The following is an 18,133-nucleotide window of genomic DNA, read 5'->3' on the forward strand; positions in this document are numbered from 1 at the left end:
TACAGTGGGTGACCACGTGGGAATCCCTGCTGCTGTGCGTTTTGCTTTCCTAGGCGCAGAAATTGAATCGAATATCATATAGGATGATGCAATAAATATTTTCATGCGGCGTACTATGCTATGCTACTTGTGGTCATCCTTTTGCTTCTTCGTTGCAAAAACACGTACTGCCGCTTTTCCGTTTTGCGGATCTCGCTGATGATAAGATTCGGCCAGAATGAATGGAGACCACGTTGTAAAGCAATCTTGTTGGATTATAACGCAGTCAGTATCAAAGTATGCCGGACGAAGCCGTGCAATGAGCGCACGAAAAACCCGACGAGGATCCTGCATGATGATATTCGTGGTGGATGCTTAGTTAAGTTATTGCCCAGGCAGAATATAGTATGCGACATCTCTTTGGTGTGGGCTCACACCCATGATATTGTCCTGGTCTCAGCCCGAACGGACTCGAATTGGTTCATAGTTCTCAAACGATCCTTCACGAGCGCCTTGCCTGGCGACCTGATCGGCGACCTGATTTTGCTCTCTTGGTATCAGCCAGAACTTGATCTGAAGATCGTTATTTCTTGCTGTTTCGAGCGAAAGTATAAACTCCTCCCAGAGATCTATGTTTTGGACTGCCCGTCTATTCGAAGTACGCCATCCATTACGAGACCATCGCTCGATATAGTCGGTGGCCCCGTCAACGACATAGGTGGAATTGGTCGCAATGACAAGGCTTGTAAAGCCTTCCATATCCCAGCGAAAAAGTCCAGTGCAGCTATCACCGCGCGCAATTCCGCACGGTTGTTGGCCTGCTGACACAGGCTGCCACCAGGTCCGCGATTCTCCAGGCGAAAACTGACAGCCCTGTAGCCCGGCCCATAGACGATACCGCAGCCCGCTCTGGCAGCAGTCTGGCCTCCCTGGAGACAAGAACCATCAGTGTAAACGAGGAACTCCTGAGGATTGTACTGGGCTATGAAGCGGGTAGTGCCATGACCACTTCTACGAGGGACAAAGATCCTAGTTGTAGTGCTATTGTCCATCGGCGAGTCGAACTAACGAGGCATCTCAATTTCTTCGGCCCAGGGAGTTAAGACCGTTGGAGGCAAGCAGACTGCGTATACAGGTTCATCATCGTCATCGTAGTATCCATAGATTTCTTGCTCGAAAGTTGGATCTGTTTAACAACTCGCACATCTGATCCTATGATGGCGAGCGCAGACGGCTCGACCATTTGTAAGATAGGCAAGGTCGTTTGATGACATCAATGTACTAGTATAGAAGCTTGTGTCGAGAGTGGCAACAAGAGGCATACAAAGTTCAATTTGTATGAAGTATTATCTTCTGCTAGATCAGCCTGATAGAACGTTGTCTATAGGAGAACAGATGGCAAAAGGAGCCACAAAGGCTACAAACGAGGAGCTACCTACACTAGCACACGGCAGGCAGCCGTCATTTGTACGGACAGGAGAGTTGGGAATGACCTTTATGTGGAAAGAGCTGATCAGTTTGTTCAAATATCGAGAAGGCGCACGGTTATACAGTAAAACCTCTCTATAGGCATATTCCGTATAAGCATAACCTCGGCTTGGCAAGCATATCGACTTGCAGAGCTTTTCAGACAGTGGTACAATCCTCACTTAATATAAGCATTACCTGGTCTACAAGCATATTCCAGAGCTCCGAGGTTGCATGCTTATAAACAGGTTTTACTGTAGCTCTATCTGATATCAGCCAAGCCAGCTGCGAACATCTTTTGTCACATGATCCAACATGAGAATCTTCATAATGCATGTTTGATGCAAATATACAGCACAGTGCGTCGTTATGGACATTACCGCGACAACACGACCACATACCTAGCTGTCATGGTGTCATTCACAGAAGAAATCTTGATGGTATAGCCGATGCCGCGCAATCGGAGTCTACCCCCGCGTCTCCTGTGCCAGGGATCAAGCTTGGCTAAGGTATTGTATTGTATTGTATTTCCGCCTGTTACCCCACCTGTCGGCAAGTCACCTACTTAAGGTACCTTAAGGAAGACCACGGAATATGGTCTACTTTCTGGAAGAGATCGATTTTCTCACACTGGAAGGGTATACATACTCAAGAGGAAGCACGCTGCTGAATATTAATGGAGTGTTCGGAGCCGCTACATACAGGAGTACTTAATGCATGAGTCCTCAATGCATGTGAGTATTCATGGCACCATTTTACAAACTCGAAGTAAGTCTGCGTCGAGACGATCTCTATCTGACATGAAAACCCGCGCCGCCCCAACTGCATGTCTATGCCCGGGATTGAACGAGCAGTATATTGGTGGGCGTAGTATCACATGTGAATCGGCAATCGCAAAACCTCGAGATACGCTTCGAGCCCTACGTCGCGCGATATCTCTAGAGTCCACCAGGCCGTCATTATAGACAAAGGAGGTCCGGCATAGTATCGGAGACACTTATTCAGGCGTTCTCGCTTGGCTTTGCTGTTTCCATGCTGCTCTCGTAGCCAGCCCGTGCCTTCATCAATTTCGTTTTCATCCTTCCAGACCAGTAGAACGTCTGGGATAGTGAGTCCCGGTTTGCAGCGCTATGAAGAGGCGTCTGCTCTGGCCACGTATGGTTCAAAATGGTTTGCAGACCTTTTCCGTCATGGCTAACGAATCCGACATATTCCAAGCGTGGGAAGGAAGCTGTTAAGAAGATCGACCGCGTTTACATGCTTACTGGCCGATGATCAAGCAGTATGTAACTAAACATGACTGACCAGTCATCGTTCTTGATTGGGGAGATAGTGTGGCCTGCATCCGCTGTACACTCCGTATTGATTTCTATGCCATGTGCTGCTTACCGCATAGCTGCTCCCGGCTGTTCACCTGAGCAGTTACAGCTGCTAGTAATTCTACGACACGCCCAGCTTGAAACCATGGTATGCATACGTAGCAGCTTGGACGCGTTTCATGCTCGACTGTTTCAGCCGCACAATCCGAGGCACTGGGCTTGTCGGTAAGACAAGATCGCCTGTGCTTTTCTACCTTCCATCTGGTTCCCCACCACCTGCAATACTGCCCAAAGTCTCCAATGCACTATGCGGAGCTAGGGAAAGCGGCTCTTTCCACATCCTGCTTGCCGCGACGTTCACATGTTGCTGCAGCTTAACGTATCCGAGGATCCAAGTTCGAAGCAAGCACACATGTACGTCAAAGCTGCGACATGTTACTTACGTAACGTTCAACACTCCATGTACCACTACAACATAGCTCAGCCGATTTTCCAGCCGTCTCATCCAGTTTTAGGATACTACAATTGACTAAGATCAAGCTCTCCAGAACCTCGAATTGCTTGAGAAGGAAGACGTCCCAGTGCCATCAAAGTGGACCGCCGCGTACTTTGACTCTCGGGATCGAGGCAGTTTCCATAGGCTACGGGTATCATGTGCCACTTCCACGGATGGAACGATCTGGGACACGTCGTAGTAGATACTGTCTCGGCATCATCTGCTCTGGAGTGACAGGCTGTCGGTTTGAGGTGCCCAATCAGCTCAATCATTCTCGCGCCGGACCCCACCTGCGAGCTTGGTCGTATCTAATTGGGGCTACGTAAGTAAAAAGCGATACCGCACAGATGACAACTTCTCCAGATCAAGCTATACGAGTCCTATACGATCCGTTCATACTTGTCACTCGGTGGTCCCCCACGCTTACGAAATGCAATATAATATATCGGCGAGTCCGCCAACTCGTTATCTTTACCCTGCGTCGGGCATGCCACACGACTCAATGGGTCCAGGGATTTTCTCAGGGTACGAGACCAAAGATAAGCATTGTATTCTCTTCATGTACAGAATCTGGGTTGTGACTGCCTCACCATGAACATGAGAGGATCCCCATCATCCCGCGAAGAACGTGCCATGAAGGACACCTTTTCCTCTTGTCAGGCTTGCCGCAGCAATCGCATTGCATGCATGTTCCCATCATTCGCATTCCAAATACGCAGGCAAGATGTCCCACTGTCGCCTTCCGCGTCTTCTGATCAATACACACACATCATGAGCTTTTTCGTCGGGCAGTGTTCATCGAAGTCAATGGTTCATAAGATGAAACAGCAAGATTTCTCTTTCTTGTAGTGCTGGCTTCCTCTTGCATCGGACGTACTGAGATATTACGATTATGGCATGCCCGAAAATTGCGCTCGACCAATCAACACAAACAAAGCCGCATGTTCATATGGTGCGAGACAAAACCCCGTCTGGTGAAGTCGAAGCTTGCAATCATGACTTTAATCGAGCGGCAACACTTCCTACAGAGCGACACTTCTCTGGAGGGGCTCAGATCGAGGGTTCCCTCGGCTATCACCGAAGTTGCGAAAGTGATATCTGGGGCTCTGAATTGGACCATAAATTGATTTCGACTTCAGCGCAACAGATTTACCAACTCGATGACGAGTCACTCGTGTTCAGCGGGTGTTTGCTTGCCGATGAAAGACCAAAGGGCAACCATAGACTTTCCTGCCAAAGCGATATCGACAACGGCAGTTCTGTGGAATGCTTTTCCGAGGCATCACTGACCTCTTCCGAGTGTCCATCACTCTACCTCACCCCACCAAGCCCCACCTGGGCTTCACAAGGAGATTCAGCGTACATGCAACCAATACCGACGACAAAATGGCAACAGGGTAATGAGGTTTCAGATCACGAACGCATATCGAGTGCCATTTACGACGCCCGCGAACTTGTGAGTTCGCAAACTGTGCAAACATACAGATGCCACTGACTCATAAGCAGCAGGATAACCTGTGCATCGACAAGCACACCATCATGCGCGATACAGCGCCTCACTATGTTCAAAGCGCCGATAGTGTTGGCCTGGATGGACGAATGTTGCCACTTCGCTCAGCCACGACTGGCATATCTGCTACCACACCAGGACAGTCAAGTCCTTCGACAACAAGACACAATCTCGCAGATGCGACTAACTACTTCTATGCTGTGCTTCACCAGCGCAGATCAAGAGAGAATATTCAGTCATGGATGGAAGCTGGATTTAGCTATCTCAGTAGTCAACATTCAGGTCGGGGATGAGCAGTGCGAACTGGATTTGTCTTAGATGAGGAGCTTTGCTGTCGACGGGATGCATGGGACTCGTCTTGGGCCGAGGCTCATTCGGGTGTCGCGTGTCGCCCAGATCACTGGATGTTTGTTCTGGTATATTGACCTGGGGCTCTCTTCCATCACGTCACTCATTCATGATACTATCATAACTCTTATATCACTCCGCAAGTGCCAAGAAGGTAAGGGGAGGCAACGTGAGAGGTGGAGAACTCTTTTATCATTTTCCCGTCCGTATGTACCTTGCTCAACAGAATTCGAACGGGCTCGAAACCTTAAACTGCTACTTTATCGCGACTACTCGCGACTGGCGATTATCGGTTCTAGTACCCGTGGACACTTACTGGGAGTGTACCACAAGGTCCTGTAGGTCTCGAGGTCTCATCAGCTGGATCTGAATATTGATCTCTGTGCCAAGGTCTGGACTATCGGTTAGAGAGTGGTGTTCCTTGCAGCCTACACAATTAAGAGTCGGGACTTACTTGTGGTCTGCAGTGAAAAGTGGAGTAAATATGATGATCTCTCCTCCTGCAGCTACTCGCACTTCCTGTAATTAAGATAGACTCGCTGCCAAGTGGGACATGTTAGGCTCAAGTGCTTGCTTATGTAAGCTGCTCTTTGGTCATAGACGACGACTTCCTGCAACTTCACTGACTCGACCATCAATTGGCCGAGGAACATCACTTTCACATAGATTCTTTGGTCCATATCTGTCAAGGACCGTAGAACAATGATGTCGCTGATCTAGTCCAATGGATAATAGCTTATATGAGCCCACTTTTGGACAAATAAGAGTATCATCCGACATCGCTCAACATTGTCTATTCATGCTTGCTCCCATCCATAGATTTGCATAGCGTTTTGATAAACAGTCGAGTGAAGCTATCTACGTTGTGTCGTTGTCGCCATTAACACGTATCTCATCACCAGCCTCTGCAAAATTCCTCTCCATTCTCGTCAAATTGAACATCTGTAAAGTGTCGTTTGAACACTAAATCGGTCAAGCCGGAATCAGAGATACTGATGAAGAGCTACCGGGTGCTAAATCTTGAGCGGTGGCAAGAGCTGAGGCAGTACGTCGATCTTGTTGGACGCAGTAGTCTAGAAGGGTAGATTCTGCTGCGACTCTAAGGCTACCGAAAGATAATGTCAGCATCGAAAAACGGTTTAGTTGGTCAAGAGCGTGCTTTACGTACAAGGATGAGTCCGGCTCGATGGATGGGATCTTAGTCGTGCTCCACGAGGTGATAAACATCGGTACCTCGGGCTGCAGAAAAGCAATCAATTCGGATAGATCATACACCGGCTAAAGGCAAGGACAAAACACCTCATCGAAGAAGTGACCCATGATTCCCGTGCATTGCCACGTGGGTTCTGTGTCATTTTTGGAACGTTTGTAGGTCTTGAGCTTGGCCCGCCCACCACGGTTTCTCTTCGTGGATTTCGGTTTTGGCTTCGAGTCTAATTCGATTGGGAGCGATGCTGATGTATTCGTTGTTGTTGCGGTTGCCAATCCCGTACTGTCTCCTTGTTGTACCTCAGACTGACGCGTACGATTTGGAGTGGGTTGCTTCTCGTGACTTTCATCGGGGACCGTGTAGGAGTCGATCGCAATGAGCGTTGCTCTGAGAGTAATTTGACAGCCGGTGTGGTCTTCTTTTTACTTAGAGGAGGCAGCATCTGCGACGAGTCGTGATCCTTGGGTGTGTTTCTCAGCAGCCGGAGGGCACTGCGTTGAGAAGAGAGCGGGGTGGAATCTTGTGGTTGCTCCTGCTTGTTTTGTTGTGGCTGTTGTACTTTTGAGAGCGGGGTTGGCGTTGTCCTCCGAGATCGACGTGGGGTTTCTTGTGTCTCCAATGTCTGTATGTCTTGCCACTTTGCTCCTTTTGTTTTTTAGATTCCTGCTGTCTGGCAGACAATCGCTTTTTGCTGCTGTATGTGGATGGACGCGATCGAGTAGTGCTTGGACACGCCATGATTTGGGAGGATTCCATCGTCACTGTGGTTGGGCACTTTACAGAGGACAGTTCAGCCACACGCGTCTCACGCGACCGAGACTCTCTTCCTTAGCTTGAAATTCGAATGCCTGAGAGGTATATGATTGTCTCTCTATCCGCATTTCATGGCTACTTGCGAGTTCGTTTACATTCCAACTTCACCCAACCCACTTAGGTCCGTGCACAACGCATATACCGAAACACCCGCGACGTCATACGAATTCCTTGTCACTCTGGTCGTCATGTTGTATCTATCGCACTACATACCTCGATGTATTATTGTAGCTCTGATGACTCATTTATAGTATTCTCTGGTCTTCATCATTGAGCGCTCAGCCTTGTAGCATAAGAATGAGCTGAGCTGACCCAGCGCTACTGACCAGGGTTACCCTCGGAAGGATGCAGACCAAGGACGAAGGGAACCCTGTCCTCAGACGTCCAAGTTTCCAATTTATGTTTGTATTTCCTGTTATCAAGCATCCCTTGTAGTAAATCTACGCTCATATTTCATATGAAGTCTAATTGCGAATATACCTGCCGGGTGTAGCAACAGACTCACATTTCTAGCGGGCGCTTAGCTGCAGGCAAATAAGCTTTGCGGTAATTCAATGAACATCTCAAAAGGTGAAAACATTGTGACTCGCTCCAGCTGTCTACATTACTGACGGAGACATTACTCGACCTACATCTGCAAATATCTGATTGTGTAGTTATGCCCTTTCAGGAATGATTGATCCGGAAGAGCAGTATTGGGTAGACGGACGCGAAATCTACGGTGACGAGAAGAGGGCGCAAGTCGTCAATTGGGATGAACGACGACAGATTTCAGTAATTGGCCCGACTGAACTTCTATGAATGGAAGGAGATCGAGACATTGCGATACTGCAACGATTCAGTAGTTGCCTTAGTGATGGAATCAACACAATCACTGTCGATGAACAAGGGTCGTTGAGCTCGACATCAGCCGACGTCGATGACGATACGACCTTCTCCGTCCGATATCCAAACTACCACGACTGCTCTTCTCTACATGCCTGTCCAGCCGTCCGCATGTCTGAAGTTGTTGAGCTTGACCGACTAGGACCAGCCGTTGATCTAGTGAGCTACAACAAAGAGTTCGGCTCGGGGAGAAAGGTAGTCTTCAAGTATGCTATGATATTTCAACGCCGACAGAGGATCTGGAACGAGCTCCATATCCTTAGAGCGATCCCCGAACATCCAAACGTTATTCCTTTCGACTCCGTCGTTCTCGATGACGCGGATCCACAAGCCATTGGCTTCACAACACCGTACACCTCTGGTGGTACTCTCGAAAGCAATAAGTCTCGCACTTTTCGTCTGGCATGGCCGGATCAGCTCACCGCCGTCGTTGACTACTTGAACTTGGCGAGGGGCATCGCGCACCGAGATATTGCTCCCCGTAACCTTCTCGGGAACGACGATGACAGCGATGGCAATGAGCCCAGGCTCCACCTGTTCGACTTTGATTGGGCTGCCTTACTGAGTGAGTCGATGACCCTTCCGGAGCGCAGCGACGTAGCTGGCGTCACCTTCACAATTTACGAGATTATAACAAACGATTATCATTTCCGGGACCAGCCTTTCGAAGAGCAAGACCCCGAGCAGGTATTGCGCATGGAAGAATGGCATATCAGGAGATAAAGTCCCACTACGATGTACCGAGCATCCCCGTTATGCCACCACCTCGACCATCCATTATTGCAATCAACGGCGAAGGACAGCCCGTGTTCGGGTCTGTAGTCGTTCAGCTGAGGACCCATGCATTGAACTTTGGTCAGAACGTGATCAAATAGGAACGTCCGCCTTATGACAAAGCTTATCACACAAGACAACCTATGAATAAGTAAGAGACGCGATGTCTACTTTCGCATTAGCTTGAGTTATCTGTGTAAAGCTTGAGTTAAGGTCAGTCTGATCCGCACTCCCCGTGGCCATGTATGTCAGTAGCTCGAGGGAGATTTACATGCCAAATGGCAAGGAATGCAGCAACTTTGACACAAGTTCCTTTGAATGTTTGTGACGTGTGGCACGCGGTATATTTGCACTTTCAATACAGCACTGTGCCACTTCTCTTATGATGCTTCAAATTTATGGGAAGCAAGATGGCATCTGAGGTACAGGGATTGCATAGCTGACAGACCAATATGTCTCGTATGGTATTGCGAATTTTCCGGGAGTTGGCCACAAAGGGTTGTTACTGGAGAGCGATACACGGGACCCAATGCTGGTTCACTATGCCCCTGGTATCTTGGGAGTCCTTGCATATGGTCTTGGCGTGATTAGGCAACAATAAGATTAGACTCGCACTTGTATCATGCAAGCTTCAAACTCGCGAGAAACGCGGAAGCGGACGCGTCGCGACAGCCTGATGCAACTCATCTGTACTTGCATGAAAGGGGCTCAACCTTTCAGAGAAAGAGGGTCTCCACTCCTTCGACCGTGATGAACACACTCCTACATAAAATTCACACAGATCACGACTCTGCTAAGAATGTCTAGTGAACAAGAATGCAAAACAGAAATGACAGTCGTAGAGCAGGGGGTTATCTCCCAGGAAGGCCGCGAGCTGGCCCAGTACATCAAAGACCTGTACAGCTCGGGAGCCAAGATGTGGACCAAATATATGTTCTATGATATTGAAGCAGTTCTCGTCAGAGAACCAAGGCCCCATTATACCTTGATTCGCAGCAGTATGCAAGAGTCCTTGAGAGTTTTTCTTTCCAGAATTAAAAACCCCTTCAGATTGGCTGACGATTGCTGTTGCATCAGTGAACGGGGCTTTAAGAAAGAAGCAAGTGCCACTCGACGGCGAATCATGCGATTTCTGCGAGTACTTGTAGGTATATTCACGTATAGCCTGCTGAGTTTTTACATCGCGTACACGCCCTATTCTTCCTGCTCGAAACAACAGATCGCTGAGCTGAATGATCTGATACGCAGATACGTATTCCCGCGATTGAAGACAATCCAGGAGTTGGTTCATGCTGCCGAGGAGCAGGAGTTTGAGTATGACGATGATGAGCCTTGGCCACCTCCTACAGAGCCCGACATCGTCGATGATAGAGCTCTAGCTACCCGTGCTCTGACATTTGCAAGTACTGATGGACCGTCACTTGCAACATACAGCCCTGCACTACAAGCAGCGTGGACTGAGGTGCAGCGGAATTGGAAGCAGAGCGCTACATGTGCAGGATTGACGTCGATCTTCAGTAAAGATGCTTCCATATCGAAGACCACAAAGAGAGTTGTGTGCTTTGGCCTTGGAAACTTTGGAGTATCGCCGGATTACACGTGCATGGAATCTCTGGCCGAATGTGATGATCTACCTGTCTGCCGTGCAATGACACAGCACGCTGCGGCCCTGACCGTGGCAGAAACTCTAGGCAAACGACTGGGCACAGGCCCTTTGCCCATCTTTGCACAAGATCCAGAGTATTCCCCAGCAGCGAAGCACTTACTTGCCAGTGTCGGCATAGAAGTCGTAGGTGGCCGTGGCTCTCTTGGCTTCACACATGTCGATGATGATACGATTGTATTCACCGTCTGCTCCAATATCTGCGTCAAGCAGATAGTTGCCGACATTGCGAAGCCGCTAGCGATGATATGGGACCGAGTCAGCCGCAAGGTAGACGAGAGATCTGAATTCATGAGACAATTTCATGAAGGCAAGTGGCAACACGTCGTGTAAGTCCATTATCAGTTTTGATCCGATTCACTGGAGGCATACATGTGCTGATCACCTTCGACATCGTCAAAGACCATGGGTCACAGACCAGGACTCTCCTCGCACTCGGAAACTGGTCGAAGACTATGACGACTTCGAATTGCCCGCCGATCTAGAACGGTTCAGCGATATAGCAGTTTACGTACGCCGGGACTGATAAGTTTGCTACGAGAGTCTCAGAGGATCAGCGTCAGGTATCTTGTCACTCATCTGATAGAAGAAAATGGGACGTACACTCAGCGATTATCTCTTCGTTTTTCCATTGCATGCCTCACTATCGTACACAGAAGGTCTACTGTTTTTCCGAAGGTTCGCAGCGTTTCTTCCCATGTTCCATCTCACGTCATTCATTGGACTCGTGACAAACATTATTTCTCGTGGAAGCTTACATAAACTAATGCGTTCCACTATTACACGACTTCAATTGATTGTTCTTCTGGTTTGTTTCGATTTCTGGACGTACACCACCTCTAGCCGTTAGTCACCTCAATGATGCTGGATGTGTACAATTCATAACTCTTCTATCTCTTGCCAGACAGAAACTAGCTTCTAGAAGGTACATGTGCTATTTTTAGAATGGTTCATGTGAATCACTATAGACGATGCGGCGTCGAGTCAGATTGTTTGTCAAATCATATGGTTCGTGTCTAAGGTCGTGATTGAATGATATTGAGTCAACATTGTTCCAGACAGCTCCAGAGGTAGATCACATGCCAAGAAGTCATGTCCGAGATGCGCGGCCATCAGAGCATGCCTCGCTGAATATCGTACACATCTCCACGTCAGATCTGGTTCTGAGCCTCCCAGAGCTTCCGAAACCACCCGTTTTCTTTCCCTTTCAACACCTCCGGATCGCCTTCCTCGACGATACGCCCTTCATCTAGCACAATGACCCTATTACACTTGGCCAGACTAGTCAGTCTATGCGCCACAGTGAGGACTGTATGTGCCGCAAATTCCTGGTCGATGATATTCCTCATCAGCTCGTCGGTTTGGATGTCCACGTTCGATGTGGATTCGTCTAGAACGAGTATCCGTGAGGTGTTCTTTCGGATGATTGCGCGTGCTAGACAGAAGAGCTGTTGCTGACTTTGAGATAGCCCGAGGTCTGCGATTGGGGTATCCAGACCTCCGCGAAGTTTGATGGCGGACCAGAGACCTACGCGCTCGAGGGCGTGGACTATCATCTAATAGTCAACTCTGTCTGTTGCAACAGCTGATGTTTGCCGTGGCGCGATGTCCTGGTCCGAGTAGGGAGCGGCATTGAAAGCTACACTACCGGACAGGAGCACTGGCGACTGGGATATCACAATCATGCCAGTGCAAATGCGATCGCAAGCGACGTTGGAAATATCCAAGTCGTCCACAGTGATACTGCCAGCTGCAAGTGGAATCATTCGAAACAGTAGAGATATTAGAGTCGATTTCCCTGAGCCCGTCCTCCCACAGATACCGACTTTTTACCTAGGACGGATCAATAGCTCGATACCATGTAGGACGTCTGGGGTGTCATCGCTGTATCTAGCGGAGACATTGTGATAGCGTATATATCCTACGTCTGGCCATGTAGCTTCGGGCTGTTCCACGACTTCGGAAGTCTCCTCGGATTTGACGTCAAGTTCTAGTTGCCGCAGACGTGCGATAGACCTAATTGAAGTCTCTAGATCCGTCCAATTAGATACCAAGCTTATAAGACTTGTGCTCAGGCTGATAACGTTGATTAGTGCAACTCCAATCGCCGCAGAAGATAAATACGAATGGAGTTAAGTCGCAAACGTGACTAGGATGATAGCCAGAGCAGCGACTAACAGAGGCAGACAAAGACCAAGCCATTGCTGTATCATGTATAGTAGATAGTATAAGCGCTGAGATGCGTTAAGGACGTTTATGAAATGGGCTAAATAAAGCTTCTGCCATCTATATGCTCTTATGGTCTGCACTCCCTCTCTAGTCTTAAAGAGCTGCGTGAATAATAGCGACTTCAACTCTAGATCAAGTAGTCGCAGCTGCCGACTAGTACGTAAGTAGAACACCTGGATTGCTTATACGATCGCAGCTAAGACTGGAAGGAAAGCTATTACGTAATATGAACCATAGCGTACTACAGCGCCATCCCATATGATAGCTAACGTGGTGTAGAAGAGTTGCATTACAGCGATGGGGACATGGTTATCGATGAGACTGATGTCTTAGCTGAAGCGATTCAAAATCACTCCGCTGTCAGTCTTCGAGAAGAACGTAAACGGTGCAGCAGAGACGATGGATATCAGCTTCTAGTGAAGACTTCGTCCGGTTTGTGGCATAATACGGACCAACATCAAACTGTATGGCATTAGATATAAGTGACGTGTCACGATAATGACTTACACACCTTTTCGCTAGGAAGAGCGAGAGATAAGCACCAAGGGCAAAAGCAAACATAACCCCGATGTACATATCGGTTTTGCCTCCTCTGTCTGTTATCCACTATTGCACCCAAAGTTCTGCATAAGCATCATCATCAGTGCTAGGTCTAACTGTATACATGGAGTCATACGTACGAGGAACTTTGTACAAGGTAACAGTGGTGAATTGAAGACCGAAGGATAGCGCGATATAAGCAAGCCCTGCATGCTTACAATAATATTGGTAAACAGAAAGGTCGCCAATGCGACTATTTCTCACCTCAACTCCCTGACTTGATTCTTCAGGCGATATTCTCGGCACTGAATAGGACTCAGGTCCCACGCGGTCTCCTCCGCGGCGCTGCGATGTATGCGGCTGGGTAGTGAGCTTGTTCGTATATGCTCGTCCGATCTGTAACGAAGCAAATGAACCTTGCTCTAAAACACTACCGTCCGAGTCGAGCGCGACTATATGGTCTGCGGCATGAAGATGTCTAACTGCAGATAAGGTCAATCTAATGCACCAACGACTGGACAGGAGGCTGCGTACTTGCGTGTGTTGCTAAAACCACCGTCACATTGTGTTTTGGAAATAAGCCTAATGGTCCAAATACTTGCTCGAAAACCAGATCCTCAGTCTCAGCGTCTAGATCGCTGAAGACATCGTCTAGCAATACGATCGGTTTTCTAGAGTACACTGCCCGCGCCAGAGAAAGGCGTGTGCGTTGGCCACCACTCAGTGTTAGCCCACGGCTTCCAACCAATGCGTCCTTTCCATTAGTGAGATTAGCGATGTTAATATCCAGGCAACACGAGCGTACGACATTCTGATACCACTCATCGTCCATGGAGTAGTTACTGATGATGATCTGCTCGATGGTCTGATTTGGCAGCCATGCAGATTGTTAGCAGTATGCAATATCAGCTGAGTCGAGTCTCACAGAACCTTGGTTGCAATTCAGCTCTCCTAGAATACCAAGAAGCATGGTGGTCTTTCCAGAACCAATGGGCCCAACAATCATCGTCATTGAAGCTTTGGCAAATCTAATAATTATATTTTGCACCACATTGTCGTCTTTTGAGTAGCCAAACGACACGTGGTCGGATGTCAGAGCGTCGCTGACCCGTCATTGTGCGCTTTTGGCAGGATGGTTGCTAGCTCGATGTCATGTGAAAATGTTCGATCCGTAGTCTTATTGCTTATCAATCGATGATCCTGGATGCCTGCGCTCGATAAATAGGTTTGGATACGATCAAAGCAGCCAATACAGCCGATGAAGTTCGGTATGCTGGAAAGGACATAAGCGAGTGGACTCGCTACAAGACTAAGGATCGATAATATGGTGTATGCTTGAACGGATGTGAGCTGCTGTTCTCCATGAGCCAAGTGAGAGAGAGCAACTGTCATAAGAACAAATGCTGTTAAGAACGTCGGCATTAAATTCGAGGAAACATTCATCTATATAATCATCCACCATACATGCTTTAAATGTAGCAGTTCTCGTTTACGTTTTCCCTGCAGCAACCTTCTCATGGTGTTGCTTAATCCTATCATTCTTATTCCCTTCATATAATCAAGCATAGAAGACGTTAAGGCAATACGCTGCTAGACAGCCTTGTTCCACACTGGTCGACGTCTGCTCAATTCTGGTCCAACCTAGTATGTATTAATAACCGTTCTTAAGACTACGAAGAACACGGGCGCGATGTAGCCTACTTTAGCTTCCCGTTTAAGTAGATAAATACCGATAACGACTTCGAACGTGCTTGCCCAGATTTTGTGAAATTGCTGAGAGGCAGTAACGACTGTATCGACGTCTGTGCTCATTAATGTTGCAGAGGCAGAATCTTGGATCGCTGACTGTGGCATTTGGAGAGTTTTGTGGTATATTAACGAAACGAAACGAAAGCACCGCGCAACATAGTCACGCTTCGATAGATGCGGTGTTTGTAGCGCCCGTTGGTGATCGCGATACCGACATAAATGATGGCAGTTGCGCCGATCAGACCGTAGCTGACATTCTTGTTGCTCTCTGCAGGATTACTTTTCTAGAGAAAGACGATGATACGACTAATCAAGACCGGCTGTGAATAATTGAAGCCAATCAACGCAAGCCGCGGGATAATAGGAGCTGCAAGAGGCCAAGCAAAGAATCTTAGCACAGTCAAGATGAGAGCGTGCTTTGCGTGCTTGTTGCTTCTGTTCCATGCATTTTGCGCGGTCTGGTGCAAGACGCGAGTAGTAAGAGCATCGTCGAGGTCGAAAAGGTCATCGAAAGCCAGCGTGTGACGGAAGCCATTGAAGAATAGACTGTTGAGCCACCAAAAGACGGATCTGTTATAGATGCCACTAAGGCTTTCTGGAGCCGACCATTGGTACTGCACTGTACGGTACGTTGCCTACCTTACCTGATATGAATTATCATACCTGCGTTCGGACGGTTTCATTGGGTACGAACATCCGCCTAGATCGTTCGGCATATTATTGCTGCGTGACGAGAAGCAGCGAGTCCCGTTTTGAATGGGGTGCAAACTCTGATGATTTCATATGAGGGATCCGAGCCACAAAGCATGCATCATATTCGATGCAGCTTGCTGAGAGACATAGTACCAGTTTCTGTAACAACAATAGCCAGGAAGAGGCCGAGCAGACACCTCGTGATCATCTTCAACGGAATAAGGGGGTCAAGGAGTGGGGGGTAGAGATGGCCGCAGTACTGAGGCGTTGATAAAGACTTCACAGCGAATGGTCTTACGAATATATATGCCCTCGAATCTGTGGATCAAGCACTTATATCCATATGTCCTTATCAGCGAAACATGCGATCAAAACGGTATATTCCGTGTCTATTCCATACGAGCCGGCACTAATGCAGATCGTAAATCGATATTATGGCAATTATTGCATTTTCTACCACGTTTCGTGGCTCGCATGCATTCGTTTACGAATGTGGACGGTAACCACAGTTGATCCATACTGCTGACTGCATCAGTTGGAGCACCCGGCATGGTACCAAGAACAGGCTAGATGCGGATAACTAATACCCATCAATAGAGACCTAACACATGTGACTCGCTGACACAGCATGCGTGATTTTTCCACACAATCGTTCGACTCTCTGTAAGTGCCTCACGCTTTTCCTAGAAGCCTTTCTTCTCCTGCTGAAGCATTTGCTCGCATCTGTCAACCACAGATTACTCTGTGAACCATGTTCAGCTCCGGGAAACTGCGACTATCTGGCATAAGATACTCCTTGCTTACCAACACCGATACGGATGATGTTGCCAAATCAAACAGTACCCTGTTTTGCTTCTCTCATTTGTGGCTTCGTGGTCTACAAACGATCATCGTTCTGCTGCTCGCTGCCATAGTGGTGGCTTTCAGCACGCTTAGGTTGTCATCAGTGTGTATCAAGATAGAGTCCTTGGAACGTCCTGAATCGAGTATCATCAATGTCAAGAACTGTGGGAGCAATCCGATGGAAGCACGAGCTCGAGGCTGCACCTTCGACTTCCTCAATTTCGCATGGCAAATCCCTGAGTGTTATGATGGGGAGCTTGTTGATGCATGCAAACACTTAAGAAACTGGACATTCTACCGCGATGCTGATGGTCATGATCCTGTCACTCTGGACGTAGCAGCTCAGGGTGACACTGACATGCTTTTCGCCCCCAGAGAATTCCAATCTGTCCAGTGCAAATATGCCTGGACACAAATGCACAGAGTCCTATTTGCCAACAGGCCAATGGACAGTCACCTCATCAACGTCAATCACACCAAGCGCTGTGGATCGATCCTTTACGACTATGACTACCAAGGAGAGCTCAAGATGGGTATCACGACGCCGATCATCTACCCGGAGTGCGATACAAAAAGAAAATGGGTCAGTGGTGGTGCAGTAGAGCTCTTAAAACAGTCCGGACTACTATAGCGTGTGCGATCAAGAGATCAATCAGGATGAGATAGTTCATCGAGAGATTTCCAGATCCATTACATATGACTCGTAACTAGACGCTTGGCCAACGCATTTTCCACCTCTACATAACTTCCATATCCTCTCCATATCATCTTTACATCTTCTGCCAACCTAAATAATTGCCTTGTCATTTTTGATGAGGAGGACGTAGTGGATGTGACATGTCATACGGAGTCCCAGCGCCCAGCGGCAGAAATTGATTTCTCTACCTGCTCTGACAGTAACCTTTTCCCTTCCACAGCATCGAATCGTTATCGCTTCCGGATCGGTATCAACGGCACATGAGGGGCGGTCAAGGATATGAAGATCACGTGAAAGTTGATTCAAGCAATTTGTGAGATCTTCGTTGCAGACATGGAGATTGGTTGAGATGTAGAGTCTGCTAGCTGGAGGAGTGTGAAGGACGTTGATATCTAGAGTTCTTAATCAGTTCTGGGATATGTTTTTGCAAATGTGGGCCTAAGTGCAGTACCATCATGTACTATGGAATCGAACAGTAGCAAGATGGCTCAGATGTTCCATAACACTATCAGCAGCCTCCTTATTACTGTATCGAACCAAAGCTCAGCTCTACTTACCAAGGAAAAATTCGAGCCGTATCGTCTTTGCCTGTACAACCTTCCTCCAATTTCATCACATGATGCCGAACCAGGCCTTCGCAGATAAGAGCTCCGTCGAGTTGGAAGTGCCATTCTGTCAGGATAGTAGTGTTGAATTTGACACTACAGGACACGCGAATTATTCTGACGACGTGCGAAGTTCTACGAGAATCATACGGATGAAGCTCTCAACTGATCAGCTCTTCCTATACATATATGGTGCACTACTGGTCGCCAAATTCTGCCTTGCCTTCCTTCCTGCGCCGTTAGTATGCTCTGGCAAGACCGCCTGCAAGAGTGATGCCATACACTATGTATCACTAGACCAGGCTATGCAACC

General features: G+C 48.0%; 2 protein-coding genes across 2 annotated transcripts; both read left to right on the plus strand.

Annotated features, from left to right (window-relative positions):
- Positions 1-4,210: 4,210 nt before the first annotated feature.
- Positions 4,211-5,064, plus strand: AAFC00_004410 (uncharacterized protein; the record flags this gene model as incomplete). The annotated part of the gene is made up of 2 exons (XM_069344049.1): positions 4,211-4,717; positions 4,768-5,064. The coding sequence occupies 2 exons, from the start codon at positions 4,211-4,213 to the stop codon at positions 5,062-5,064; spliced, it is 804 nt and encodes a 267-aa protein (XP_069204316.1).
- Positions 5,065-9,630: 4,566 nt separating this feature from the next.
- AAFC00_004411 (uncharacterized protein) lies at positions 9,631-10,990 on the plus strand (the record flags this gene model as incomplete). The annotated part of the gene is made up of 4 exons (XM_069344050.1): positions 9,631-9,799; positions 9,879-9,945; positions 10,050-10,793; positions 10,867-10,990. 4 exons carry the CDS (start codon positions 9,631-9,633, stop codon positions 10,988-10,990), a joined length of 1,104 nt encoding a protein of 367 aa, XP_069204317.1.
- Between the last annotated feature and the right edge of the window lie 7,143 nt (positions 10,991-18,133).

This window comes from Neodothiora populina, assembly GCF_041146345.1.
Source record: "Neodothiora populina strain CPC 39397 chromosome Unknown canker_contig_23, whole genome shotgun sequence".
Classification (NCBI taxonomy): domain Eukaryota; kingdom Fungi; phylum Ascomycota; class Dothideomycetes; order Dothideales; family Dothioraceae; genus Neodothiora; species Neodothiora populina.